Source organism: Neovison vison, chromosome 2, assembly GCF_020171115.1.
Source record: "Neovison vison isolate M4711 chromosome 2, ASM_NN_V1, whole genome shotgun sequence".
Taxonomy (NCBI): domain Eukaryota; kingdom Metazoa; phylum Chordata; class Mammalia; order Carnivora; family Mustelidae; genus Neogale; species Neogale vison.
The window spans coordinates 231,226,530-231,254,000 of NC_058092.1; the positions used below are offsets into that span (position 1 = coordinate 231,226,530).

At 49.7% G+C, this 27,471-nt stretch overlaps 1 protein-coding gene across 2 annotated transcripts in view; it reads left to right on the forward strand.

Moving 5' to 3' along the window:
• BTBD16 (BTB domain containing 16) overlaps positions 1-25,700 on the forward strand; it is a 40,927-nt gene extending 15,227 nt beyond the window's left edge. For both annotated transcript variants that reach the window (XM_044236695.1, XM_044236696.1), the window contains exons 7-15: positions 204-273; positions 1,510-1,640; positions 9,184-9,303; positions 18,921-19,012; positions 19,831-19,913; positions 21,640-21,717; positions 22,844-22,942; positions 24,322-24,510; positions 25,554-25,700. In XM_044236695.1, the coding sequence (XP_044092630.1) occupies positions 204-273; positions 1,510-1,640; positions 9,184-9,303; positions 18,921-19,012; positions 19,831-19,913; positions 21,640-21,717; positions 22,844-22,942; positions 24,322-24,510; positions 25,554-25,622 (931 nt within the window). In that variant the 3' untranslated portion in view covers positions 25,623-25,700. The remainder of the gene's footprint in view (positions 1-203; positions 274-1,509; positions 1,641-9,183; positions 9,304-18,920; positions 19,013-19,830; positions 19,914-21,639; positions 21,718-22,843; positions 22,943-24,321; positions 24,511-25,553) is intronic.
• The last annotated feature ends 1,771 nt before the right edge of the window (positions 25,701-27,471 follow it).

Below are 27,471 nucleotides of genomic sequence, written 5' to 3' on the forward strand. Positions count from 1 at the left end.
TAATTCTGCTCGCATGTCTCACTGCCAAAAGCCAGCACCTGAAGAACACAGGGCCTGGTTCGGGGGCAGGACCAGCACCTTCCGCACACCCTCTTTCACACCTCGGTTCCACCCCTGCTACCATCCTGGAGTTGATGCAAACCTCTGGAATTGCCGAGTTCTCTGCCTGAGGGTCTCCAAGAACCACATTCCTCTCTCTGCAGGTGTGTGACCATGATGATGAATGGACTCATGCCGAGCACCATCAAGGACTTCTACCTGGCTGGCTGCAAGGTGAGGATAACCTGGACCGAGCTCATCACACCTGGGGAACTTCGGGAGCACCTCAGGCTCTGGGATTTTACCCATCAGGCCCAGCTCCAAAAAAAAAAAAAAGCCTATCTAAAAGCACCCACTTAACTGTACCAATATTTTATTTTGCCAAGGAAACAATTTTAAAAATCACTTTTGTTTAAAAGGACATTTTAAAACCAAAATTTTTTTAAATGAGAAATTAAAAAGCCTTAAAAATTAGGAAGACAAATAAAAGCACAGCCTTTCTCACCCAAAATAGCAGGCAATCTTCCAGGACATTCTTGTTGGAGTCAGGTGAAATTTTATGTGTCTCCCTGCCTGGGGCCAGTCACTGTGTCAGTACTGGGAATAAATGATGTCATCATAAGGGTCACATTATCAGAGGAGAACACTGTGACCCAAGGAGGGGAGCAAACAGAGCAGGGTCAGTTCTGAGTTGCGGTGGTGGGCTCGAACCCCAGGCCATCCGATCCCAGCCTTACTCTGTGAGGCCGCCATTGACCTGGAAACAGGTCCATCTGACTGCCAAGTTCAGTCCGTGCACAATCAGCATGTCAGAGTACCCTTGTGATGGCCTCTAAGAAGGCACTCACTGCCTCTTTTGTCAAAGATCATGCAGTGCCCTCACCTTCACTCCATCGGGCACTAAAGCATCACACTGTGGGCAGCATCTCTGTGTTCTGGTCAGCATTTCTCAGCCACTCTGGCTTGGGAAGGACTGTCACTCCGAGGACATGCAAGGGGTACTAAGACCTTGTCCAGGTTCGTCCCTGGGAGAACGTTGTCGTTTTCTTTGGACCAGCCTCCCTTTGGGGTACACCTGCAGGCCCTTCCACGATCAGTGGTTTCAGCGTGCCACCCTGTGGTCACACCACCAGGGTTTGCTCCCAGCTCTGCCACTTGCTGGTTTTTGGATCGTTGGCAAGAGCAGCAATCTTGGGGCCTCAGTTTCTCCATCAGTAAAAATAGGAATAATAAGGAACTGACCACACAGGATTATGGTGAAGATTAACTTAAATCAACCTGGTGCATGGCCAGGAGCATAGCAAACATTCCAAAAATGTTATCTGCTGCATTTTGTGTGTTTGGAAGAAAAGGTTTGAGTGTGTCTACAGCAGGACACGCCCGGGAGCCCGCTTGTAGTGTCGTCACGGGCCAGCAGAGGGCGCTGGGAGTTCGGGGATCTCTTAACGCATTGGCTTTTCTTGTCCTCAGTATAAGGAAGAGCAGCTCACCACTGCCTGTGAGAAGTGGCTGGAAATGAACTTGGTCCCTCTGGTGGGAACGCAGATCCACCTCCGAAAAATCCCGCAGGAGCTGCTCCACAAAGTGCTTCGGTCCCCCAGGTCAGAACTGGTCCCCAGGGGTGCTGTGTGTGGGACCAGGAGTTGTCCCTGGGGGGGATCCTGGGGCAGTAGGGTTGGTCCCGGAAGGGAGGTGCTCAAGCGGGGCACCCCCATACCCCTGAAGGCCAAGCCCAGTGTTCAGCACCTGCTCCTTCCCAAACTCCCCGCCATCCTGGCCAGCCCGCCCCAGGTGGGGGCCAAAACGTGGAGTGCTGGGGGGGGGGGTTGGACCTCCTTCACACCCCTTCACTGGGGTAGGGACGCTCTGGGTTCCTGCTGTCTCGTTACCCACATGGTAATTAATTCAAAAATTGCCTAAGTAATTTTAAAAAATCCTGACAACATTAATACACATTCATGGTGGTAAAGGGAAAATAGAGAAAATTAGAAAACAGAAAATAAAACCTCTTATCCTAAGTCAGTGTCTATCTTTAGCCCTGACTCCGGAACAGCTCTGACCCAGACATGCGTTTGAGCTGACAGCTCGAGCTAACAGCCAACTCTTGGGGCCCCGCCCTGTGTTCCTTCAGCAGCTGCTCAAGCTAGAACCTTGGGAACCCTTCCACACCCACTTGGCCTTCACCCCGAGCGCGTCAGTAACACTCCAGGACCCAGCCCATCTCTACGGGCTTCTCTTCTTGGGCACCAGCCAGAGCCTAGACCTCCGTCAGCTGTTCTCTGCACCACTGCAGGGACCTCTAACTCAGGGTCTTGTGTCTGCTCTTGACCCCACTGAGAACGTCTCTAGCCCAAGGGCCTCTGGTGCGCGCATCTGTCCCTCCGTCTCAGCAGCCACGAGACATCCATGGGACCACCTGAGACTCCAGCCCCGCTGAGCACCTGCCACCCACACGTGTGTTCTCCCTCCTGCCCGAAATGCCTGGTTTCTGGCTGGCTCCTTCTGGTCCTTCGAGTCATTCATGGAAACATCCCCAGTGCTTGACCTTTTAGGTTATTTCTAGTATATTACCAATATAAATACAGTATCGTGGTGATTCCTTCAATGTACGGGTGTCTGTCTCAGACTATTTTCCCACATTAAATTTCTAGACATGCCATTAACGAAGTCAAAAGGACTTTCTGGGTTTGTCACAAGTGAAAGGTATTTTTAAAAATAGTCTATTTGAAAATAACTTCAAACTTAAAATAGTGAGAATGGCACAAAGAATATTTATATACCCTTTACCCTGTTTTGTTCAATCTCTGCTATTTGCTCAATTATCTGTATCAGTGTGGAGTTTCGTACCCACGTCTTGCTCCTGAAGCCTCTGGGGGCAGGATACCTACACCAGCTACAGTTCCTCCTAAATGCTTCCGTGTTTATTTGCTGATAAAAAGAACTTTTTAATGTGACCACAGTGCAATTACCAACCATACGTGATGTGGCATTGATGTTAATAGCTGACGACATTGGCCGGGCGCTCTCCTTTAGAACATTCTGGTTTAGGGCGACAGGCTGTATTTACCTGTCAGGATCTTTGGACCTCCTTACAAGGCCATTGCCAAGTTACCAGGATTGTGTCCCCTTGGGGTGATCTTCAAAAGCGAGAAGTAAATCCTACTAAACTTTGTAGCGGTATGTCAGAGATGAAATGTCTACTCCTGCTCATGGAATAGAAAACAATCGGATTTCAGAAATCAGATCTGAATAGATTCATTCCACTGTTGGTTTGAATTTACCGAGTGGCTTGCGATGTTCTCACACTTCAAGAGTAATGAGGTTGTTAGAACAGAGTTCTAATGTTGAGGGAGACCGTATTATCAGGAGCATCCCGGGGAATCTGGGCGACCTCCTGGTGTCATTCTGCCCCACTCCCTGCTGCTCCCCCAACCCCCGCATGTGCCCTCCCCCACCCTCCAGCAGAGCAAAGGTTACACAACCATTGAAGAAAAGATAAACATGGCATCCCTTAGACTTTTCCTAACACTGTCCCTCCCTTGGAAACACTGAGCTGTCGCACCCTGGTAGCATTTAACCAAGAACAGGGAAAAATTGTCTGACCACAGCCAGAGCCTCGGTGATGGAATGGGCCTTACAAAATGTACATGAGGCAGGAAAAGAGGTCAAGTACATTCCACGTCAAGTGTCTAGACGCACAAGCTCGGGCAGACATGACTGATGTGGGAACAGGGTCCTGCTCCTCCCGCCCCTCCCCGGGAGCTGTCTACACACACACACGGTCCAGAGCCATCCCAGCGACAGGGGAAAGGGCCCTGCATGGCCTCAAGCAAGTCATCAGCCCTTGTGCCTTGGAGGCTTTCAGCTGGCAGCACCCTGACCTCCTGATCACGTTCCCCCAAGCAGATTCTCCTTGGTCGCGGGGCGCCGTGGTGTCAGCCCCCACCTGCTTTGAAGCTGGAGGGAGGTGGGGAACAGAAGGTGCTGGAAATCGGGGCCTGGCCATACGTGGTGCCTGGTGGGGTCTGAGACATTTACCCAGGCTCGGGCGCCTCACCTGGGCATGCTGGTTGGCTGGTGGGTCTGCCACCTTGGACCGCAGCTGATTAAGAACAAACCTTTCCAGAGCGGCTGCATCAGCTTGCATTCCCACCAACAGTGTAGGAGGGTTCCCCTTTCTCCGCATCCTCGCCAGCATCTGTCATCCCCTGACTTGTTAATTTTAGCCACTCTGACTGGTGTGAGGTGGTATCTCACTGTGGTTTTGATTTGTATTTCCCTGATGCCGAGTGATGTGGAGCACTTTTCATGCGTCTGTTGGCCATTTGGATGTCGTCTTCGCAGAAATGTCTGTCATGTCCTCTGCCCATTTCTTGACTGGATTATTTGTTCTTTGGGTGTTGAGTTTGATAAGTTCTTTATAGATTTTGGATACTAGCCCTTTATCTGATATGTCGTTTGCAAATATCTCCAATTCTGTCAGTTGTCTTTTGGTTTTGTTGACTGTTTCTTTTGCTGTGCAAAAGCTTTTGATCTTGATGAAGTCCCAATAGTTCATTTTTGCCCTTGCTTCCCTTGCCTTTGGCGATTCACTGACCCGTACCCCTGGGGCTAATAATACAATATATGTTAATTAAAAAAAAAAAAAGAACCTTTAGATGAGTTCACATTTATTGAGCCCCTTGGGGTAGGTGCCCTGCTCTGTGCACCGTCCCTTTCAAGCCCCACGGCCCTGTGTGACAGGTGCAGTTAGTGTCCCAAGGATAAGAGGGACAATAAAACGTAGGGCTGGCTCAAGCCCAGAGCTCAGGCTACAAAGTCCAGGCTCCCTCCCTCCGCAATACACTATCTCGTCATTTGTTCCAGAGGCCACGCTGCCTGGCAACCAGACCTTAGCTGGGACTGGGTTGTCCTGGCAAGTCACATGGCCCCAGAGGGGCTGTTGGAAATGCCAGCACGTGAGGGGTCAGGGATGGCCCATCCCGCTGGGCCCACTTAGGGTAGACAGCAGCCCGTCCCCCAGCTTCTAGTCATGGCGTGTGGGTCTCTAAGCCTCGTGGGAACAATGTCCATCTCAGCAGATGCTTCAGCTTTTGGGCCATTCACCTTCTCGTTCCGAAGCCCCTTTGACCTGATCTTCCTTTGGGTTTCGTAAACAGCCTTGCATAAACTACACACAGCTTTCCTGACCTCTGGGGCCTCTGGTTTTTCATTTCTTTGCCTGGGCCTTCGGCTGCCAGTTCAGTTTCTCTTCAGAGGTCAGCACTAGGTTACCCTGTTCCGTGAACTCCAATACTATGAAAGCTTCATTCCAACTTCTGCTTTTCTGGAAGCCACGCTCCTGATAGACTTAGGAGAAATGGAAAACTCCGCCAGCTGTCAAGTTCCTATCTATATGGAAAGCCGCCCTACAACCCGGGCTCTGTCCACTTTTCCCGGGCTTCCTGCCCATGATACCGTTGGTCCTGAGGGCTCAGGAATTCCCAGGAGAAGTCACCCTTGTCCTCCATGGGGAGCCAGTCCCACAACATCTGGAGCAGCATAGGGCGTGGCTCTCAAACAGCTTCTTCCTGAAGCTGATGGTTCTCTGGCTAATGGCAATGACAGCTACCAACTATTGAGCACTTGTTGTATACAGGACACTTTGAGTGGGTTATTGGCCTAACTCCTACAGCTACGCAGTGAGGTGGGTGCTGTTACCTGCGTTTTCATGTGTAGAAAATGAAAGGATTGGCCCAGTTTCCCTGCACGCAGCATGAGAGTTGGGATTTGAACACAGGTCTGAGTGGCCTCAAAGCCCTGGGTGATCACCAGCCCGGCCCACCACTGTGCTCTGCACGAGGACTCATTTTTCCCTATTGATAATCAAGATCAATAAGGATATTGATGGTCAGTTTTTATTGTAAAACAATTTTAAAGTTAGGAGGCGACTAGAACACACCATTGGACGCCCCTCCCAAAATGAACAGTGACATTTTGTCGTAAGAAAGAAAACATCACCAACAAAGCAGAAGTCAACCATGCTCCCTCCCCAGCATCCTCTTGGCCTTCCCCCTCCCCAAGACAATCAAACCATTGTCCCGGGCCTGCGTGAACCCAGTCCTGTGATTGTATTCTTACTCCATACATGCGTGTCTATAAATAATGTGTAATATCGTTTCGTAAAAACTTAAACTTTGGGGGCGCCTGGGTGGCTCAGTGAGTTAAGGCCTCTGCCTTCGGCTCAGGTCATGATCTCAGGGTCCTGGGATCGAGCCCCGCATCGGGCTCTCTGCTCAGTGGGGACCCTGCTTCTTCCTCTCTCTCTGCCTGCTTCTCTGCTTTCTTGTGATCTTTGTCTGTCAAATAAATAAATAAAATCTTTAAAACGAAACAACAACAAAAAAACCTTAAACTTCGAATCATTGTTTTCTTCGTGACCGTAGTGCTCTCCAGCCTCCTTCATTTTCTGGCACAATGAGATGTGTTCTCTCCATGTCAGTGCTTACTTATCTCATGAGCATTTTCAATTTGAAGTTGTGCAGGCTGCCAGTGAATGGATAGAAAGCAATTTTTCATTCCCTTCCTAATAGCCATTTGTTTTATTTTGCTTTTTTATTTATTCGGGATCCTTGTTCATACTTTCTTGTTTGCCCTGATACCGTTTTCTTCATAGTCTGTACTCAAAGGGGGGCCCTTATTATTTATGTATAATTTTCTTAAAAAAAAAAAAAGACAAGCAGTGTCTTGTTAACATTTTTCTCATGAACAAATACTACTTACCTCCCAATGGCTACTAAAGAGCGCCCGTAAACACAAGTAGAACAGCCCAGATGTTCACCTGTGCTGGAGGGAAGTTTAGGATCTCTGGGTTCTGGGAGGCCATCAGAGCTCTTGAGTAAATGAAAATATGTTGGAATGTCCTCAGCAGGAACTAGTACTTCAGGGGACTGGAACTTGGCCTAAAGAGGGAGGGACTGGGGCACCTGGGTGGTGCCGTCAGTTAAACGTCCAGCTCTGGGTTTCGGCTCAGGTCGTGATCTCAAGGTCCTGAGTTAGTCCTGTGTCAGGCTCCAAGCTCAGGGCAGAGCCTGCCTAACACCCCTCCCCCACCTGTACACATGCACACTCTCTTTCTCTCAAATAAATCTTTAAAGATAGAGGACTTTATTTGAACAATTAAACCTTCATAATAAAGTAAAACCAGGCGTATCCCATCCTCATCGCAAAAAAAAAAAAAAAAAAAAAGTAAAACCAGGACCCTGATTCCTGGAGCCCCAGTGACTCTTCCCATGCTGCTGCCGGCTCCTCTTTGGTGAGGTCCCAAAGAACCTCCGGGCTTGGGGACCTGGGGCTTGGATTCTGCACCAGGCGTCACGCAGCTCCCCAGCCAGAGCTGGTTGGTGGACTGGCGGAGTTCTGTGTGGGCACATCGTGTACTGACAGGCTCTGTGACATCCCCCATCCCTTCTCCCCGTCTTTGCCCAGACAGTGGCAAATGTGATCCTGTCTAACCAGCATCAAAGCCCATGCATCTGTAGGTGGCCTGAAAACAAAAGCAAAGAGACATTCTCCTGTGGCCAGAAATAGTGTGAAAGGTGGGTGGGTGACCTTTCCACTTCCTTTAGAGTCACCATTTAGCTTGGGTCCCACCCACCAAGACCACTCAAAGTGGTGGACGCAGAGGCTCTGATAGGTTAGGGAGCCAAACGTGCCATCCCTGTGCTCATGGTGGAAAATATCGAGGGTATTAAGACCAGCGGGAATGACTTCTTAGATAATCAAGCTGGCGGGAGGCTTTGGAGCAGCTCTCCGGGAGACCTCCTCAGGTTACAGAGTTGACCTTGTAGGGAGTGACACTCCTCCTCACCACTTGTGTCTAGATAAGAAGTCTCATGTCACTGCGGGCAAAGCGTGGGCTCCACAGCCAGGACCCAGCCCCGTCACTTGGGAGTCCGAGGTGCCGTTCGTTAGCTCGCTCCTCCGTGCCAGGCCCTGCGCTAATGATCTCTGTGTATGTCGTCGGCTTGATAATGTCCACATGCCAACCCGAGCCTGTGAATATGTTCGGTTGCATGCAAAGGGGAAGGAAGGTTACAGAGGGATGACCTTGAGCTGGGGAGGGTTTGCTGGATCACCTGGGTGGACCCAGTGTAATCACAAGGATCCTTGCACACGGAAGACCACAGGCAGGAAAGTGAGACCTGGAAAGAGATTGGGAGGTGCTGTGCTGCTGGCCTGAGGACGGAGGAAGGGGCCGTAAGCCACGGGATGTGGGTAGCCTCTGGAAGCTGGAAAAAGCATGGAAACAGTTCTCCGTAGAGTCCCCAGGAAGAATGCAGTCCACACCTTGATCCTACCCCAGTGAGCGCTGTTGTGTTCTTCTGAATTCCAGAACCATAAGATCATAAATGTGTGTTGTTTTAAGCCACTTGGTTCATGGCGGTTTGTTAGAGCAGTGACAGGAAACAGCATGCCACTTAAGGAAACCTGAGCACCTGCTGTCACCACTATCTATGGATACAAACATCTGCGGGAGGCTGCACTGACCCCCGCCCAGCTCTGCCCCCACAGTCCTGTGAACTCAGTTACGTTGCCCTCAGTCCCAGCGGGGGCTAGGAAGTGATGATGCAGGCATTTATCTCAGTGCAAAACTTAAGAAGGGCACCAAAAGACCTCAGCTGCTGAGATAAGTATATTGTGGTACAGTATTTTAAAATCAAAATTAATGCAAAAAACCACAATGAACGAAATATTAAAATTTTAAATAAATATAGGGTCAGTCTGAATTTATCTATATAAGTAAGGAACATATCCCAACTTTGCAGGGTTGTTGTACGGAATTGAATGAAAGAACAGATGAAAACATCTCGGGCACTCCTGTCTCTTTAAAGCTGGTCATTGGCTTGGCAGCACAGCCGGTGGGGGGGCAGGTTGCTGAGGGTCACATCCCAGCTCCCTCTAAGGATCACCCATGGGTCACTGGGTCCCGTGACCTTGAGAGTGTGACCTTGAGAACGTCATTTAACATCTCCTTGTCTGAAGTGAGCTGCAGATTCAGGGGTGGTGTTGCCGCTTTCCTAAACTCTTAACTTTCTATTTTTTTCTTACAAATGGCCTGAGTTGTTGCTACTCCTCAAATTTCTTCTCTTTCATTTTGGCCAGGCTGTTCACTTTTAACGAGTTTCATCTTCTGAAAACGCTCCTTTTGTGGGTCTTCTTGCAACTGAACCACAAAATCCAGACGGTCCCGGTGCATGAAACTGTGCTGGCGTTTTTTAAAAGGTAACGTAACCGAGCGGATTGATGAAATGCACATACCTGGTTTTTACACTCCTAATATCCTGGAGGAAAAGCCTCAGGGATACGATTTTTCATAGCATCACCCAGAGTGCCCTGAATGCAATTTTCTTTATGGGACTTGAGGTTATCCGGATCCGTGGAGCCCCTGGAGTACTTGAAAATGCGAATATGTAGTTTATAACCTGAGATAACCATGTGCTTCTGAACTCTTGTTCTGTCCAGTAAAAGACATGAGGCACAAAGTACTCCTTTCATTCAGAAAAATTTATTACCAAACCACACCGACCTTCAAAACATCATGTTTAAAATGTGTCTAAATGAGACCAGGTCATCCTTCCTTATGTTTCATGAGAGCAGATGACATCGTGAATTTCCTAGACAAATGGAAAATGCACAAAGCTTTCATAGAATTAGCTCAGTTTCTTATACTCTCTAAACTTATAAATTCTAGAAATTCTCGAAAGAGCAGTCAAAAATAGTAATCTCAGCTTAATGGACACCATTTAATTACGTGTTAAGTGCCATAATTCTGATAACGGCACTTTGTATTTGTAATCTCAGCTGGACTCCGGGGCTGGTTTTATTCCCATTTTACAGATGAAGAAACTCAAGATGGAGATGAACTATCTTGTCAGAGATGACGCAAGTGATGGGGTCTCACTTGAACTCAGGTCTGCTGAATCCCAAGGCATTTTGCTGCCCATTCCTAGGATGGCCGATAGGATTTCTCTCTTGCGTCCGCTCCAGCTGGTTCAGTAATAGCTCCCTGCACGCCGGGTTAAGAAAGATTCTGCGGCTGCCTCTAGGTTCCGTGTTTTTGTTAGCTGAAGACTTACAGTGTGTCCTCCCCTCCCTGGTCCGCTCTCTGCTATGAGTTTTCTCTCTGTTCAGTCAAGAGTCCCCCGTTATGCTGTGGTAGCTTGGGGGCAGCAGGGAAGGGTCGGGGGAGGCTGAAATTGGTGGTTTACTGGCTCCGTTTTGCACCTCTCTAGCCTCAATGGATACTTTGTGAATACACTCATGTCTATCACACAGACTGGCTGTGGGGTGTGGGGGTCCTGTCGCCAAAGAGAGTCCCAGGTGGTCCTCAGGCTCTGCCTGGAGGAAGTCACTGATGGCGTCACCGTCACTGTCAGGTTGAGGAGCCTGTCCCCCACCTTGGCAGGAAGGGGCTCTCCAGGCACCATCCAGTGTGTCCCAGGAAGCCCACAGGCTCCGTTTCTTGTGCACGTATGAGTTTCACAGATAAACACATCTGCCCCATCCTCATTAGCGGACTGACCTGTTTAAGCAAAGTTTTTCATTTGCATTGTTCTGACGCATTTAATCCTTTTCTGGAACATCTGTGCACGATGTTAACTACAGAGCTCATTTTTCCTGCCTCATTATTTGGGGAAAGCGGTATTCAGTGCCAGAATGACATGCACTTTGCTTAGTTTCTATATAATTTGCTTTGAACACAAATGCTTAAACCACCCCCCACCGACTCTTTTAATAGCCCCAAAGACACTTTTTCCTATGAGTCACACGCACCAGGAAAACTCGCTATTTGGCTCCAAGTTAGCACTCATACTGGAAACGGCTTAGAACCAGGAGGTAGGAAATGAGCTGGGATGTGGAAACTGTGTTTTTAATGTGGGAGAAACACTGGGAATGAGGCTCTCAGGTGTGTAGCCCCCTCCGCTGAGTCGGGGGGTGTCCTTGGGTTTCCTGAGCTGGGGTCACGAGGCTCCTCCCCACCATCATTAGCTTTTCCATTTCGCTTGCATCTACACTGGGTTCCATTTTAAGCCCACACCTCCCCTCCGTGGCACTTCCCAAGACCCCAATGCCACCTCGTTCCTGGTTAGAAACCACTTGTGAGTTTCCTTTTGGTGTCCATACCTCCTCTCGGCCCCGTGTTTTCAGACCGCGGCACAGGAGGGAATCCCCTGCAGGCCTGCCTTCCCTCCGGCTCCCCTCCAGCAAGCTCTGTGCCCCCAGGGAGAAGAGACGCACCATCTGGGCCTCGGTGCCCTTTCACTTAGTCATCAGGGCCCGCCCCCGACCTTGAGGACCGTGTGCCCATTTTTAGGATTCTAAGTGGTTCTTCTCCCATCCCAGGTCTCCTGCCCCAGAACAGGGTCACCTTTAAGGTGCTCTCTCATCAATGGCCTCCACCTCCCAAATGCATGTGCCCGGGGACCCCAATCTCTTGAACCTCGGCTATCTCCTGAACTTGCTGCTCCTGCTTCCCTGACCCCAGGCTGCTCTGCCCACTTGGCCACTCTGTGCATGGCGGGGCCTCCTTGGAGAGCCTCTGTGACCAGTTGCCTTATGACCACGTGGTGGTACCTCCGTCCTGAGCCCCAGGAGCACCATGAGTGGCCTGAAGGAAGGGGGTGTGGGCCTCCCTCTCAGCCCTCGCTTCCCGGCACTGTGCTGTGCACGGAAGGGCTTACTGAGTGATGAGTTCCCATCCATCGTTTTCGCGTAGCTTGGTTCCCCTCACAGAAGTGGGTCTTCATAGGCTGAAGTAAAATTCAGAGAATACCTTGTCTGTAGCAACTAGGAGTAACGGGGCTCGGAGGCAGGTGACTTGGGGCAGGTGCCCATTTGGTTTTCTGGACAAGGAAGGGTTCCAAGGCTTTCTCTGGCTCAGGGAGAAATTACGTCTTGGTGGGTTAGCGATGTCTACCCCAGACATGGCAGTGAGCAGCAGTGGTTCCCTTACTCTGTATTGGCCAACCCCATCCTAGCCAGCCCCAAAGCTGGGGCTGACCCGTAGTGGGGCAGGGCCTCGGGGCTGCTGGCCCAATGGGGCTGGTGGCCTGAAGGTTCGGGCAGTGAGAAGGCATCTCTGCTCATAGACCTGGGCCAGAGCCGGGTCACCAGGGGAACTAAACTACACAGTTCAATGAGGCCAAGGGGGACAGCTAGTCATGCTTCTGTGGCCGCCAACAGTGATGTGCCATGGGGCATTAAAAGATGAGATGGCTGCCTCTGGGAGACAACGTGTAGGCTTAGGAATGAGAATCAACGAAGCTGACCCTTTGGCCCAGTTTTTAAAGTTGCTACTATTGGTGACGTAATGTAAATGGCAGAGTGATTTATCAAGGGGTCTCCCAGTGCTCAGAGTGGACATTTTGAGGCCATCACCAGATGGGGACTTCCCCAAAGGGACTGTACTTTGATAACATGTGGCAGTAGGCCAAGCCGCCTGAATCTGAGCTGGGAAAGGGAGGTCCTGTGAGCCCTGGGGACAAGCCACACTGCCGCGCTGGGTGTGGTCTTTGCTAGCCCAGCATCCACATCGGGAGGGCTTGAGGCAGTGATGGTGTAAAAATAGACCAGATGTCCCTTTTCTGATCTCTCTTAGCAATGTCCAGAAAACAAGCCACGAGGGAAGGTATTTGAATAATGCCTGCAAATAAAGACACAGGTCCAAGCCTTTCTTATTCTCCTATTTTCTTTTATCCATTGATTTTTTTTTCAATGTTTTATGCATCAACACATAGTTACTGAACACGCACTCTATGACAGAGACACTGATGGAAAGGGGAAAGGGAAGTTTCTCTGCCTAGCTAGAAGTGTATGAACATCTTCCAACTTATTTTCATTGCTAAGTGTAATATTATAGGAAGGGAACACTCACTCACACACACACACGCACGCTGGCTCACACGCTCCCCTCAGCACCCACAGTCCGTTTTCTGGCAATGGTGAATTTAGAAAAACAAATAGACTGGCCAGAATTAAATTTAACATTTCCTTGTAGGAAAACAAAAAATGTAAGCAAAGTTGTTGCCTCTGTCCACAGAGGCAAAGTCATCATTTCTTTCCAGTTAGCAGTCTGAGGACATCCAGGAGAGCTGGAAAGTCTCCTTGGTTGGAGTAAAGCCAGAGGCAGGCAAACTTTGCACTTTTTTAAAAAGCACATTTTTCATCAAAGTATAAAATACATACTGAAAAGTGTGTGAACCCAAAGTGGATTTCCAGAAAGTGGGAGCAGCCCCCTGCCCCACAGACAGACGTGACCAGCCACCTGGACTGTCTTATCTTTGTCCCCACCTTTCCCAGAAAAAGGCAAACAACATCCTGGCTTCCTTTCCTTTCAAGATGTCTTGGCTGCTTTTGAACGTTGTATAAATAGAACCTGACAGAAAACACTTTTAATGTCTCCCCTCCCTTTCACTTACTGGAGCATCTGTAAACTCCATCCAGGGACAGATGGCCGGGGAAGGCAAGGGGCGGGCTCAGGATCCATCAGCAACATGGTGGTGGGGTAGGAGCTGACCTGGGTTTCCCTGAACTTCTTTTATTTTGAGATTCTCTGGGTCGAGGGAAAGTCACGGATTGACCTATAATTCTAATCCTTAACGGACTGATTGATCACTAAGTGGGTCCCTCTCTGACACAAGGATGGGCTCCAGCAGTGGGCTTACAACCTCTCCAGGAGGTCATTGACAGCCACCAGCAAAGCCAATTCCCACGTGATCCCAACTCCTAGATTTCTATGAGTTCTGCAGCTGAGTCTCCCCTCCTTCCTTGGCGCTATCCCAGTCTGACCCAAGGACTCCTCCAGGAAGCCCTCCCAGATTTCACCTGCTCACTGGACAGATTGCTTCCTTGAGCTTCTCTTTGCAGAGAGAACAAGAGCACGTGCTGACCGTGTGAGCGGGCACTGGCCTGATAAAGCCATCAATGTGCTCCCCTCGTGTCCCGCGAGGGGAGCCTTGGCGTAGAGCCACTCCACGGCCCCCTACATCTCTGACACCTAAGCCCACTGATGTCTCCAAGGACACACTTTGTGATGCTGTGTGACAGGGAAGCCATCAGCCATGTGTCTATTGTGATTAAAGAGTGGCGTTTGCAGATGTGGCCCCACAGTCATCATGAAACTGGGCACCCCTGGTGTGACAACTCTGATCTCTTAACCACAACATTCATTTTGAAACATCCCATGAGTCACAGGCACGAGAGCCTTCAGATGGTTCTGTCTCAGATAACCAAGCCCTGTGCAGGAAGGTGGCTATATCTGGGGGCAACAGGGTTTCTCATCGTTGGACTTTGGTGTTTCTTGCCCTTTTTAATTTCTTCTCTTGCTCTGACCACGCTGCCCCTGCTCCCCTAGAGTTTAGCTCTCTGGATGCTGAAGCTCCTTTGTTTTCAAAGTCTCTAAATATCATTGATCCCTATGCCTTGCTAAGTTTTCACTTCCCTCCTGTGGCTTCTTGGCTTTCCCCCCAAGCCGGGTAGCCCCAGTACATCGTCTTCGGCAAGATTAGAGATGTGGCAGGGGTCTCAGGGGTGAGAAGTGTCTGACTCAAGAGTCCTTACAAAGGGCAGAGCAAATGACCATTATTTCTAGACCCACTTCTGCCTTGGGGCAAAGGTCAGGACCAACTTCGTTGTCAAGATGACGTGGAACAGGGTCTCAATGAATGTCTGCCAGGACTTGGCCTGGCAGATAAGCCGGCAACGGCAGCAGGTGGGACTCCCATGAGCACAGGAACATCAGCACGTAATAGCCTCGTCTGCACGCACCCGTGTGTGTGTGTGTGTGTGTGTGTGTGTGTGTGCGTGCGCACGTGCGCTGGGGATGGGGACAGCTGGTCCTCCTCGAGAAGACTCTGTGGGCGAGTGGAGGGAAGGGATGGGAGGGTGGAAGCTGCCAGGTCGGTGGGACCAACTCCTCATCCAATTCATTCACTCAACATACTGCAAGCCCACGGAGTGCCCGGCCCTGCAAGAACCACCGACAGGAGGGGAGCAAAAACTGACGCCGAGCCCCGTCTTTGCGGCATTTCCCACCTCAGAAGCAGAGACAGACCATACGTTCGGTAAATAAGATGTTAGCAGATGGCAGCCCGGGGTCTGCCTCCCACCCCTGCTATGAACTGGCTGGGAGACTTCAGGCAAGGACCTGACCTTCCTGCATGGACTTGAGCCTATTGGGGCAGGGGCAAGTTCATTGGGCAACGGCGTCTACTAGGCGATGGCGGTGGTGGCAGCCGTCGGAATCGTTTTCATGTACTGGGCTGTAGGTTGGGAGCCCAGAGGACCGGGTCCGGCTCCCGGCTGGCCGAAGGTGGCCAGTTCTATACCGAGTTCCACTTGGAAAAAAGCCGTGTTCCTTTCTCATCGTGAGTTATTGTCCCAAAATGTGTAACTTTTTTCTTCCAACTTCATCTTAAAATGTAAACTATTACTTCATGGATTGCTCATAGAAATGGAGTGATATTTTAACTCTCTTTCTTGTTTTATTATGGTAAAATATGCAGAACAGAAAATTGACCATTTTAACCATTTTGGGGTGTTCAGTTCAGTGGCATAAATAAACCCATTCACACTATTGTGCGACCATCACCTCCTTCCATCTCCAGAATGTTTTTATCTTTCCAAACGGAAGCCCTGCGTCCATTCACCAGGAGCAGCTAGCCAGCCCCTGCCCCAGCGAACCCACCGCTCTGCTTCTGTCTCTGTGAATCCCACTACCCTGGGGACCTCGCTTACGTGGAATGGCGGAGTGTTCATTCTTTTGTGTTGGGCTTATTTCTGCTAGCATAAAGTCCCCGAGGCTTGTCTGTGGAGTACCATGGGTCAGAATTCTGAGGGGTGAATTTTAAGGCTATAATCAAGCCCTGGGGTACTGGGGCTCTGAGTCAGATGCTCACAGGAAGGGCAAATGACCAACAGATGACAGGATGGGGGAAGTGAGAAGGCTGTGGCGAAGGGCAGCTCTAAAATGACAACCTGTGACAGTCAGAAGGGCACTTGTCCCGGGCACTGCCTTTCAGGAAGTCTGTGGGGGATTTGTTCCCGGGCCCTTGAAAGCCGGACCCAGAGCCAACCTGGGTGTGTCTTTCAGTCTCAAGGCCTAGGAACTGTCCTCCCCGAAGGGGTCATGACCCAAAGGTTTCAGGTTTCAGACACCATGGCCTGAAGTTTGCCCCAGAAAAGTTGGTTCTAAACCCAGAGAGATCTTGGCACAGACATGGCGCCGAGTGGCAGGGGGCCCACGCCAGCGCTCGGTCGCATAAAAGAGCCACACAAAGAGGCCCCCGACTTAGCATCGGCGTTTTCTCACTTTGTGTGAAGTGGGGTGAATGCGCTCATGGTTGAGCCCGAGACAGCCGAAGCCTCTGCCTCCGGACAGCTGAAAGGAGCCAGGAGAGGGGGAAATGCCCCAGGCTGTCCTCAGGAGGCCTGGGAGGGTCCTGCCTCTGTGACGGTGGACCTCGCTGGGCTCCAGGGGCGGGGCTCTGCTGACTGGTTGGACCACAGCCCCCTGATGCTCGTGCTTTCAGACTTTAGAAGATCAGCAGAGGCCACTACTTTCTTCCTTGGAGGTGGCCCCGGGCTTGGACCATTTACAGGGTGGCAGTGATCACAAAGTCCACGCACTTAGCCAGCTTGACTCTAAGTCCCTTTCCCAGGGACAAGAGGACAGTGGTGGTGGCCACGAGATGGGGAGTCCTCGGGGGTGTACCGTGCCCAGCACCATCACCCATGGCTGTTGTTTCCACAGGACAGAGAAGGGGATTCGAGCTCAGGGAGGCTCGGTCCCGTGACTGGTGGCCAGCTGGCCTGGGACGGGCACCTCGCCAAAGCATGGCTGGACAACGGATGAGCAGACTCATGACCTGGCAAGCTGGCCGCCACCAATGCCCCGTCCCTGTGACCCAAAGGGATCTTAGAGTCCAATCACATATCTCAACAGAGCTCTTCCCCGAATCCTCGGAGAGGACAGAGAGGTTGTCTGTCGGGAGAGATCCTGGCTGATGGGCTCTGAGGTCTGAGCACCTGCCCCAGGGAGACTCAGGGGTCTCGGCTTCCTTCCCACAAAGCTGCAGAGTTGGTGCCCGGGGGCTTCCGAGTCACTGAAGTGCTGTCCTCTTACTGTCCTTTCCGTTTTGGGCTGAAAGTGTCTTTAACCCACAACTCCAGCAGGTTCTCACTCTAGGGGCAGTGCCGGGCTATGGGAACCTTTGCCAAGGGCGCAGGCTCATTCCCCAGAGCGCTCAGCTTGACAGGGAACGAGAGGGACTGTGCCAGCCCAGCCCCTTCTTCCCTCCTGGGCACCTGTACCCCACATGATAACCCGGAGCTCTTTCCTTGGTTAAATGGTGAGAGAGAGGCAAGCGAGTGTTATTTGTCCGGCTAAGATGCCATGTTCTTGGGTTCTGGTATGGCCCACACTAGCCCAGCTCCGCCTGCTCCGGGGAATGGAGGGCTGCTCCGGGATCACTAGCACTGCGCTCCTGAAAGTATCAGCCGTCCTTTACGCATACCTGACCTGTCCGCTCCTGGAGACTGGCACCCAGCAGATTCTAATTAATAATCATTGGATTGAGTCAACTCATTTGTTGCTGTGCCCCTCTCTCCTCCCACAATGCCTCGGCATCCTTACACTCTCTCCTGGGACCACTCACACGGAGAGTCCCAAGAATTCCCGTTTGAAAGCAAATGGTCCTGAGCAGGCTGGCGGGCACCCCCAGCAGAGGCAGGACACGGGCCAGTGGTGCGTTCAGTCTGGCTGAGACAGGGTGCAATTTGGACATCCCTCTTGATTCATGGAAAAATAATCTACAAGAGCCCTTAGCTGGTCTCATACGGATTTGCCTTGAAGGAATGACTTTGCATTTCCAAAGGGACTTGGAAAAATTACCCCCGTGGTCTCCATTGGTGAAAAAGGACCCTTTCACGAAACGAGTTGTTTCAAAACAAGAGTGGTGGGTGTGTGTCTACGTGTACGCGTGTTCTCAAAGGGAATCTGATCTCAACCCAGCCCTGACCTCAGCCACGTGTGGAAATTAACTGGAGTTTAATATGGGCAGTAACCGCTGAAGGTCTGATTGGGAAACAGCTAGTAGAACTCGTTACCCACATTCCTTCTTTTTAATCCTTCCAGAAAATACTTTTTAAAAAAATTTTATTTATTTATTTATTTATTTATTTGATTGAGAGAGAGAGAGAGGGAACACAAATGGGGGAGTGCGAGAGGGAGAAGCAGGTTTCCCATTGAGCAAGGGAGCCAACGTGGGGCTGGATCCCAGGACCCCGGGATCATGACCTGAGCTGAAGGCAGATGCTTAATGACTGAGCCCCCCAGGTGCCCGAGCAAGCACTTTTAAAGGGTCTACATTGGCCACTATTGAAATGGCAGCCTGTGTAGAGGAGGAACCTGAAGTCCCAGGTTCAAGTCCTCACTGAGTCTTTGTTTTTCATCTGTGAAATGGAGCCGAAGACATGTGCCCTCTCTGGCCCACAAAAGGTTTGTGAGACCCAAGTGAGAAAATGTATCTCAAAATCCTCTATACAGTAACTCGTTACCGTCAGTCACTTCCTGGGTATGCTCTGTGCACCTGCCAGGCGTGTGTCTCGGTGGGGGATGGCAAGGGGACTAGAACCAGTGCCTCATTACGACCTCTGGGGTCAGCCCTCGCCCAGGCTGCCTCAGCTGCCCTCTGCTTCCACACCCCTCGCCCATCCAGAGAGAACCAAGCCCCGTCTACTCCTGGCTGGCGAAACTACCAGTCTCTTTGACGTGACTTCTACCCGCCCTCACCAGTTCCAGAAAGCAGTCTGATGACAGTCTCTTGTTCCTCTCTCCTAAGCTTCCCCAAGAAGCATTCCTTTCTGGATCAGGACGCAGGACAGAGCTTGGTGCCCCTCTTCCTTTGCCTGCGCCTGCACGGAATCATCAAAGGTAAGCCTCCTGGGGAGCTGCTGGGGACTCGCCCCACCCCTCAGCCACTCCTGGGAAAGACCCAGTAGGCATTGTTGTAGGAATAGACTGAGCGACGGCATTGTCACTTTCAAGCTGTGTGACTTTGGGAAAGTAACGTACCTTTCTGGTCTCAGTGTCCTTGTCTGTAAAGTGGGGGACAGTCAGAGCTTCCATGAAATATGATAGTGGGTGAAGGGCCCTATGGATTGCAAAAGCGTGTGCGGCTGCCAAGGGCTGTGTGAGTGTCCTCTAGCCACGTGCCCTGCCTCTTAAGAGTAGCATCCCCTCCAGGTCAAGCAGCTGGGGGGAAGTCTGTGAGTCTGTGCTCCATGCCTGGCTTTCTCAGCCTCTTGTGCTGGGCCTGGCAGAGGCCTCTCTGACTTGGAAAGAGGCAGAAGCTAGTGGGGAATGTGTTTGGGTCTGCCCAGGTGGCCCCCCAGGGAAAACTTTGCGAATGAAAGGACATTATCCAGGTATGATGGATAACTCTAAAACCCAGGGATAGTTGATGGACCCCAGCTAGTTCTGTTCAAGTTGCTTCTAGACACCCCAAAGACACCAACGATCAGACCCCAACCTGCCCTGCTAGGACAGGATTTCGGCCAGGGGGCTGTGAACACTTTGGGGGAAAACGCTCAGTGCTGTCCCATTTGGGCTCCACGCACCTTATGATCTCCGGGACCCTGGTTAGACCCTCCAGTCTTCAATCCTCAACTTCCTCCTCTCTCCATAAACTAGACTTCTGCCAGTCTGTGATGAATATACTATAAAAATGTTCTCTCTGTGTTTCTTCCAAGGCAAAAATCTGGAGGAGTTAAGGCACATTAATTTCTTCCCGGAGTCCTGGTTGATCCGAGTTACAGCCAACCATTACCACGCAGTGAGTTTCCAGCTCAGCAAGGAAATAATTATTGAAATTTATTGCTTTTCTGACTTGGCTTTTTCTGGAGATGTGTTTTGCATCTGAAACCCCTGGGCTATTGAGGTCGAGATGGTTTTGGCTCCTCCTCTGGGGCAGTGGGGAAAGCCAAGCCTGGAGGGCCAGAGGGGGCGGGGACCCCAGGCTAGGAACCCAGGCACCCGGCGCATGCGCGCTATTGACCCAGAGCATGAGCTGGGGTCCGGGAGCACTGGCTCTACGGCCCTCTGGACCAAACTCCCGAGACACACATGTAACATGTGCTTGCTATTGGGAATTTTTTAAATGCAGAGAAATTGAAAGAAAGAAAAGACATATCCTCAGACCCATCGCCCAGAGACAACGCCTGCTAAGATCTCATTGTGTTTATTGGCTGTAAACTCTTCCACCAAGAACATTGGCTCTAAATAATGCTACTTTGCCTTTCCTTTCGAGTGGAAAATTTGTGGTGTTCCTAATTGTTAACTACTATAAATGACTGTATGAGAAACATATTTGCATGTGATAGTTTATTTTACCATACTGAGAATTGTTTCTTTTTTTATTCTTATTATAAAAGATTATATTTATTAGAGAGAGTGACAGCAAGAGAGGGGAATACAAGCAGGCAGAGTGGGAGAGGGAGGTTTCAAGCAGGTTTCCTGCTTGAGCAAGGAGCCCAATGCAGGCTTGATCCTACGACCCTGGGATCGTGACCCGAGCCACCCAGGCATCCCAGAAGTATTTTCATACAGGCTATCTTAAGAATAGAAAATACTGGCCCAAAAAGGAACATTCATTTTTGTTCTTGATACATATTAAAAATTTAGGACCAAATTACTCTTTCTCCAGGAATGAATGAGCTTACATCCCTTTGTACATGTTCAGCAATGTGGGGCTTTTTTGTTTTGGATCACTTTTGTTAATTGAGAAGTGAACAATGATATCCCGTTTTTCTCTATGCATTTCTTTTATTACTAGTAAATATGAATATTTTTTCCATGTGGCATGTCCCCCTTTGTGAATTGTCCATGCGAACTGTTGTACTTCTTGTGTTTCTAATCATGCATTTTTAGGGATGAAGTAGGGCAGTGTTTGAGTTCTGAGGATTTATGAGTCACTGGTTAAAACTCAATTCAGCCCAACAAACACCTATTGTCATGTGCAAACCACAGTGCCCAGTGCCCCAGCACAGCAGATAATGACTCCATGGAACCGAGCGTCTCTGGACGTAACTCAGATCTAGGCTCTAACAGCAGAGTTGAGGCAGGAGACCGTCCCTGGGGCTGGACACCTCAGGAAGTCCCCCCTGCACCCCACCCTTTCTGTTCTTCTGACCCAGCCCACCTCCTTCCTTTTGCCCCTTGCTGCCAGTGTCACGTATGCTACCATGCGGGATCATGCGGGTGACTTTATGGCCACCATCATCCTCTACAAGTGATCAGGCTGTTTACGTACACATTTTATTTCCCCGGGGAGACTGCTCAGGCATGTTTCCCATTCTCATCTTGGCATCTTCTCAAAGCATTGAGGCAGGACCTGGCGCATGGTAGGCTTCAACAAATCCTGCAGCCTGGCTGGGTGGCCGAGTGTGGGATCCAGAGACAGAACTCTTTTTCAAGCATGGTTGGGGTTGTGGGGTCAGCGAACCGATGTGCAGATGGTGAGAGGAGCTGGTGTCCAGGTAGCTCGTGGGCTTCTCTTTCAGCTGGAGAATGGAGGTGACATGGTCCATGTGAAAGATCTCGCCACCCAGGCTATGAGATTCGGGCTGCTCTTTAACCAGGTACAGACCACTGGGCCCAAGTGAGGGGAAGGACCGTCCCCTTCCACACTTGGTTAAGGACTTCTGTATAATCGCTTCTTCCCTCCCTTAGCAAGACCAGGACAGAAAAGGAAATTGTCGTGTCTCCTCCTGCATGTTCACAACACCCTAGGAAATGAAATTCACAAGTCAGGGACCTGGGACAGGCCATTCATTGACATGGTGTGCACATCCAGAGTTTCTCCTTGAGGGGAAACCAACTGTCCTAGTTTTCCAGGGATGGAGGAGTTTCCCTGGGATGCAGAACTTTCTGTTCTAAAACCAGGAAAGGCTTGGACAAACTGGGATGAATTGGTCATTCTCTTCTCCACAAACATCAAGACTTGCCAATGGCTCGATGAGAGATTCCACTCCAAGCCTGTGTTTACAGTTGCAAGGAAAACCTATTCTGGGTGGATATTTTGATGGGTCTCTCCCCCACATCCAAGCAGCAGGGATTAGGGAGCTTGGTTGCAAGGCATCTGGGCGCTCAGTCCCTAAGGGAGTGTGCAAGGCCAGGGACTGCCTTCTATCTTGGGCTACCTGGGATAGGCACGGTTCTCCAAGAAATTGCTGCTCTCTGACTTTCTAAAGCCTCCCCAGTAGTGATCTCAAAAGATTTTGTGTTCCGGGAACTTGAGGCTCTGCATCTATCATCAGAAACTCCCCTCTGGGTCAGGACTGGATGGGCTGGGTCTCCCCCCTTTCTTGCAGAGACCTGCCTAAGTAGACAGACTGCCGACCTCAGGGGTCAGCATACCTCACGATACCACGAGTATGGAGTGTCTTTTAGGCCCATTAAATTGGAGCAGATGCTTTATTCCAAAGGTCTGCAAGCCCCTGAACATCTAAGAACATGCCTAATGCATTCTTCACCCTACTAGAGGACGCACAGAGCAATTAATATGTCACTGAGTGCTAACCTGAGGGATTTGTGAAGTCATTACAATTTGGCCCTTCTTAAGCTAAAATTGCTCTTGTGTTTTAAACCAACAGTCAAATTAGTCACTTTTGTTTTAGCCAGAATTTTTTTTTACTGTGTCCTCATGCCATTGAACACTGAAGATTTCTTCCCCGCTCCTCTTGTTGTTTATCCTTCCCAACTTAGGAGTATACAACTCATTCAGAAATGATTGCCGTATATGGATTCTTCTTTGAGATAAAGGGAATCAAACATGATACTACCTCTTATAGTTTTTACATGCAGGTAAGAAGGACAGAGCCCAGGAAAGGTATGTCTCTGAAATGGTCTTTAAGATTCATATTAAATCATTATTCAATCCATACTAAATCAATAATAATTGGTTAATTACTTGTTAATAATGACCATAGAATGTGTTGTAAGCCTGATATTAATCATGTTTCTATAACATGATTTGATTTGTACAACTTTGGGAGCTTGCTGTCGTTGGCCTGTTTAATCGATGAAGATTTCCAAACTGAAAGTTTTCATATTCGAACAGCCTCTATTGACAAACTGGGGTTAAATTCTTGATTCTGACCCCACTTTCGGGGCTCAGCACATCATTTGTTCGTACATGGTGGGTGATTCTCTATTGATGGCCCCTCTTTGGTGGAGGTAACACATAGTGCCCGCTCTGAGAGAGTCAGAGCAGGCAGTGGACAGGACACTGGTCAAGTCAGGAAGGCAGATGACTTCGCCTCGGTGCTCCTGCTAGACATCTGGAAGAGCACTGTGTTGAAGAGCAGAGAGTCAAAGTCAAGCTGCATGGCGAGCTGTGTGACCTTGGCAAGCCAATGAACCTCCCTATGTCCAGTATCCTGAGCTTTAAGATGGAGAAGGTAAGAGGACCTACCGCACTTGGCTGTGGGCAGTATTACTGTGTTAATTTGTGCAAAGGCCATTGTAACAGGGCCTGACCCATAAAGCACTCTATGATAATGATGGTGACATTGACCATGACAACTATGACCAGGGACTGCTGTGTTCCACTTAGGATTTGCTTTATAAGTCTCCAAGACATCAAGCTCCTGGAGAAACCATATCTCATTCATCTTCTTCTTATCACTACTAATCATAGTACCTGGAATGCAGGGGAGATATATTGTATCATGAATGGCTAAATGGACAGATGCATGAGTGAAGAAAAGGGAGTTTTTAGCCCCAGCTTTGCCACCCCCCATCGCATACCCTTGAGTGAGTCACATCTCTTTCTTGCATCAGTTCTTGGTCTTCAGTGACTCAGGCACTTCCCTACATAATGGATTTTACTGGATGGGAGAGATGAGTTCTGTAACAATGCCCGTTGAAATGCTCATGTGAATACTATGTTGGTTTTTAAATTCAGGCCAAGCAATCGTGAAGAACTTCCAATTCAGTACAGCTTGACTTAAAGGCATTTTTCTGGGTTCACCAAAGCCCAGTCTGTGAGTCAGTGGTTTTGCAGGGTGAGGGCTCTGCTACTAGCTGACTCAGCAGCAGCAGCTCTCAGGAAATGGAGCCCTGCGGGGGAATAGCCCTTTGCTCTGGGCATACATTATACGGGAGAGCCAATGAACCAGGTGTCGCTAACTCTGGGTCACCCCACTTTCAGTTCCGCCTAAGATGGATCCCCCTCTTTGCAGAGAGTAAAGCACACTGACTTGGGGTTCCCGTCCTTGCTCTATGAGCACGGCCCCGTTAGCCTGAGAACGGAGCGCTTGGTGAAGTACGAGATCAGAGCCCAGACCCTGGTGGACGGCAAGTGGCAAGAGTTCAGGACCAACCAGATCACCCAGAAGTTTGGGTTCGTCAAGCCATCCTGCAAAAGCCATGTGAGTGTCTGTCTGTGACTTTTCTCCTTAATATCCTTTGTGCTCTTTCTCTCCTCCACCCCTTGTTGGGGATCCCTGGCTTTACATCTCCAGAAATCTCCAGGGGACGCTTGCTCACTTTCTAAAAGATAATCACAGCTCCACATCATGCTAGAGAGAGAACTTGAATGAAAAGCTGAGGGACATTGAAAACTCTCACTATAATGCCAGATCCATTTTATAAATGTCAAGGGTACTGGCTGGAGGAGCAGAGACTGGTGGAGTGTTATCTGTCCCCTCCACCTCCACTGTCACCTACACATGGCCTGGGATGTGCACCAAGATCTGTGGCCTGACCTACCTGCCTCAGTGGCCACGCCAGCATCCAGGTGATTCCCTACCTGGCCCAGGTCCTGACAGGTGAAATCCAAAGATGGCCAGGGAGCCTGGCTATAGTCCTACAAGGAACCTGGGAATCCCAGAATGTCCGGGGGCCTCCCTTGCTGTCCTGTAGGGAATGGGACTCGGCTTTAAGCCAGGGAATTGTTCCCAGCCCTGACTGCACATCAGAACACTGGGCCCTTTGCATGGTCTGCAGCTCTGAGCCCCACCCAGCTCCTTAGACCAGATAGGCCACCGTGCCGCCCAAGCACTGGTGTTGTTTAAAGCTTCCCAAGCTATTCTCTGTGATGTCAGGAGCCAAAATAACAATTTCCCTTATGGAGGTGGGAGCAGGGAGGCCAGGATATTGTCTGAGAGAGAATATAAAGAGGATTTCTGAGGTGTCTGAAATGGTCTTTACTGTGGTCACCCAGGAAGACTCACTCGTGAAAATTCACCAAGCCGGACCCTTAATAAGTGTGTACTCTATTATATTTATGTTATACTTAAATTTTTTAAAGTTTGTTTTAAAGACTTTCCCTAGGTGGTTCTCATGTGCAGCCAAAGTTGGGAATGACTGCCATACACAACTGTGAAGTCCTCTCTCTCCCTCGTCCCTCCTCAAGAGGGCAATTGTGTTTATCCTAAAAGGCCTATTTGCTTTGTTTTGTTTTATCTTTTAGGCCCTGAAAGTCCAAACTGTGGGCATCCCAATCTATGCAAGTTTTTCATTCATCTTCCCAACTTCTTGACAATTTCCAGAAAGATCTGTGGGATTTTTCCTTCTTCCACCAGTCTGCATAAAAGAAAATAAAATGACATTGAAGGGACCACTCAAGCCTTCAGCTGACTTTCCTAGCTGGCCATGGTCTTTTTTTTTTTTTTTTAAAGATTTTATTTTATTTATTTGACAGACAGAGATCACAAGTAGGCAGAGAGGCAGGCAGAGAGAGAGAGAGGAGGAAGCAGGCTCTCCGCCGAGCGGAGAGTCCAACGCGGGGCTCGATCCCAGGACCCTGGGATCATGACCTGAGCCGAAGGCAGAGGCTTTAACCCACCGAGCCACCCAGGGCCCCTGGCCATGGTCTTAGTAGAACTTTTGCCCACTGTCTCAGTCGGGCTACTGTCACAGAGTACCACAGGTGGGGGAACTTATAACAACAGACGTTTATCACTCACAGTTCTAGAGGCTGGGTGTCCAAGATCAAGATGCTGGCATATTCAGGGTAGGTTCTGGAGGGGACTGGCTTCCTAGTTCAGAAACAGCCATTTTCTTGCTAGGTCCTTGGAGGGTAAAAGGGACTAGGGGACTCTCTGAGGCCACTTTGTAAGGGTTAGAGTGGTGTCCTTGTGACCTAATCAACTCACAAAAGCCCCACATCCTAAAACCATCAGCTTTGGGGGTTAAGATTCAACACAGGAGTTCTAGGGAGACTTTCAAACTGGAGCACCATGTTTGTATCATTTGTGGATGGAAAATACGAGACCTGAGTCCGTTTGCCATCCTTCACCTCAGAGCACCTGGAGGCCAGCCCTAACTTATTGTCTTCGCAGGAGCACTGTGATGGGAGTGTCAGCAGTTGACAACATTCTCCAACTGGGAGTACCAAGTGCTCCCCTTTTCATGATGCTTCTCTACCTGCTGACCAGGACACACCTGACCTCTGTCCCTGCAGTTTTTTGGGGAGGACAGGGAGAGAAGGGAACAATTACAAGGTAGAGAGTGACTTGCAGACCATCCGCCTTTTTAAATGGAATTCAGTGGTTTGGAGAAAGTGAGTTAGAGAGCCTTTATTCCCACTTTGTGGATTAGTTTTCTGTTGCAGTGTAGCAAAGTCCCATAAATTCAGGCTTGAAACAACAGGCATTTATTATTTCACATTTGTTGCAGATTAGGAGTTCAGGTAGCTTTGCTGGGTCTCCTGTTCAGGGTCTCCCAAGTCTACAGTCTAGAGGCAGCAGAGCTGTGTTCTCATCTGAAGGCATGACTGGGGAGAGCCCATGTCCCAGTTCATGGAGTTGGCAGATGTATTTTCTTGCAACTGCATAACTGAGGGCCTGGCTGCTTACTGGTTGTTGGGAGAAGAGCATCTAGACCCCAGTAACCCCCAAATTCCCTGCTGGCCATCTCTACAGACATTTCAAAGCATGGCTCTTTATCCTTCAATGCTCTTTATCCTTCAGTCTCTTTGATGCTAGTCTGCTAAGACAGAGTCTTGTATGATGTAAGGTAACTTAGGAGTGACATCCCATCACCTTAGCCATATTCTCTGGACTAGAATTGAGTCACATGTTCCACCCACACTCAAGGGAAGAGGATTATACAAGGGCGCATCCTGAAGTGTGTCCACCACAATGGGTTAGCCAGTGTCTTTGGAAGAGTGATAGAGCATCCTTGATACTGCGCAGACAAACAGGTAGGTAAATTTAGTCTAACAATCACCTTAGAATCAGACATGGGCCTGGGGAAATCCTTCCAGCAGAGGACTGATGCTCTGTACAGGGTAAAATGGGAGGGAGAGAGGTTGGTGGGAAGATGGGAAGGCAGCCCAGCGGAGGCTTTGGAGGAGAGGAACGGATGCATTCTTTCCCATGTGCATC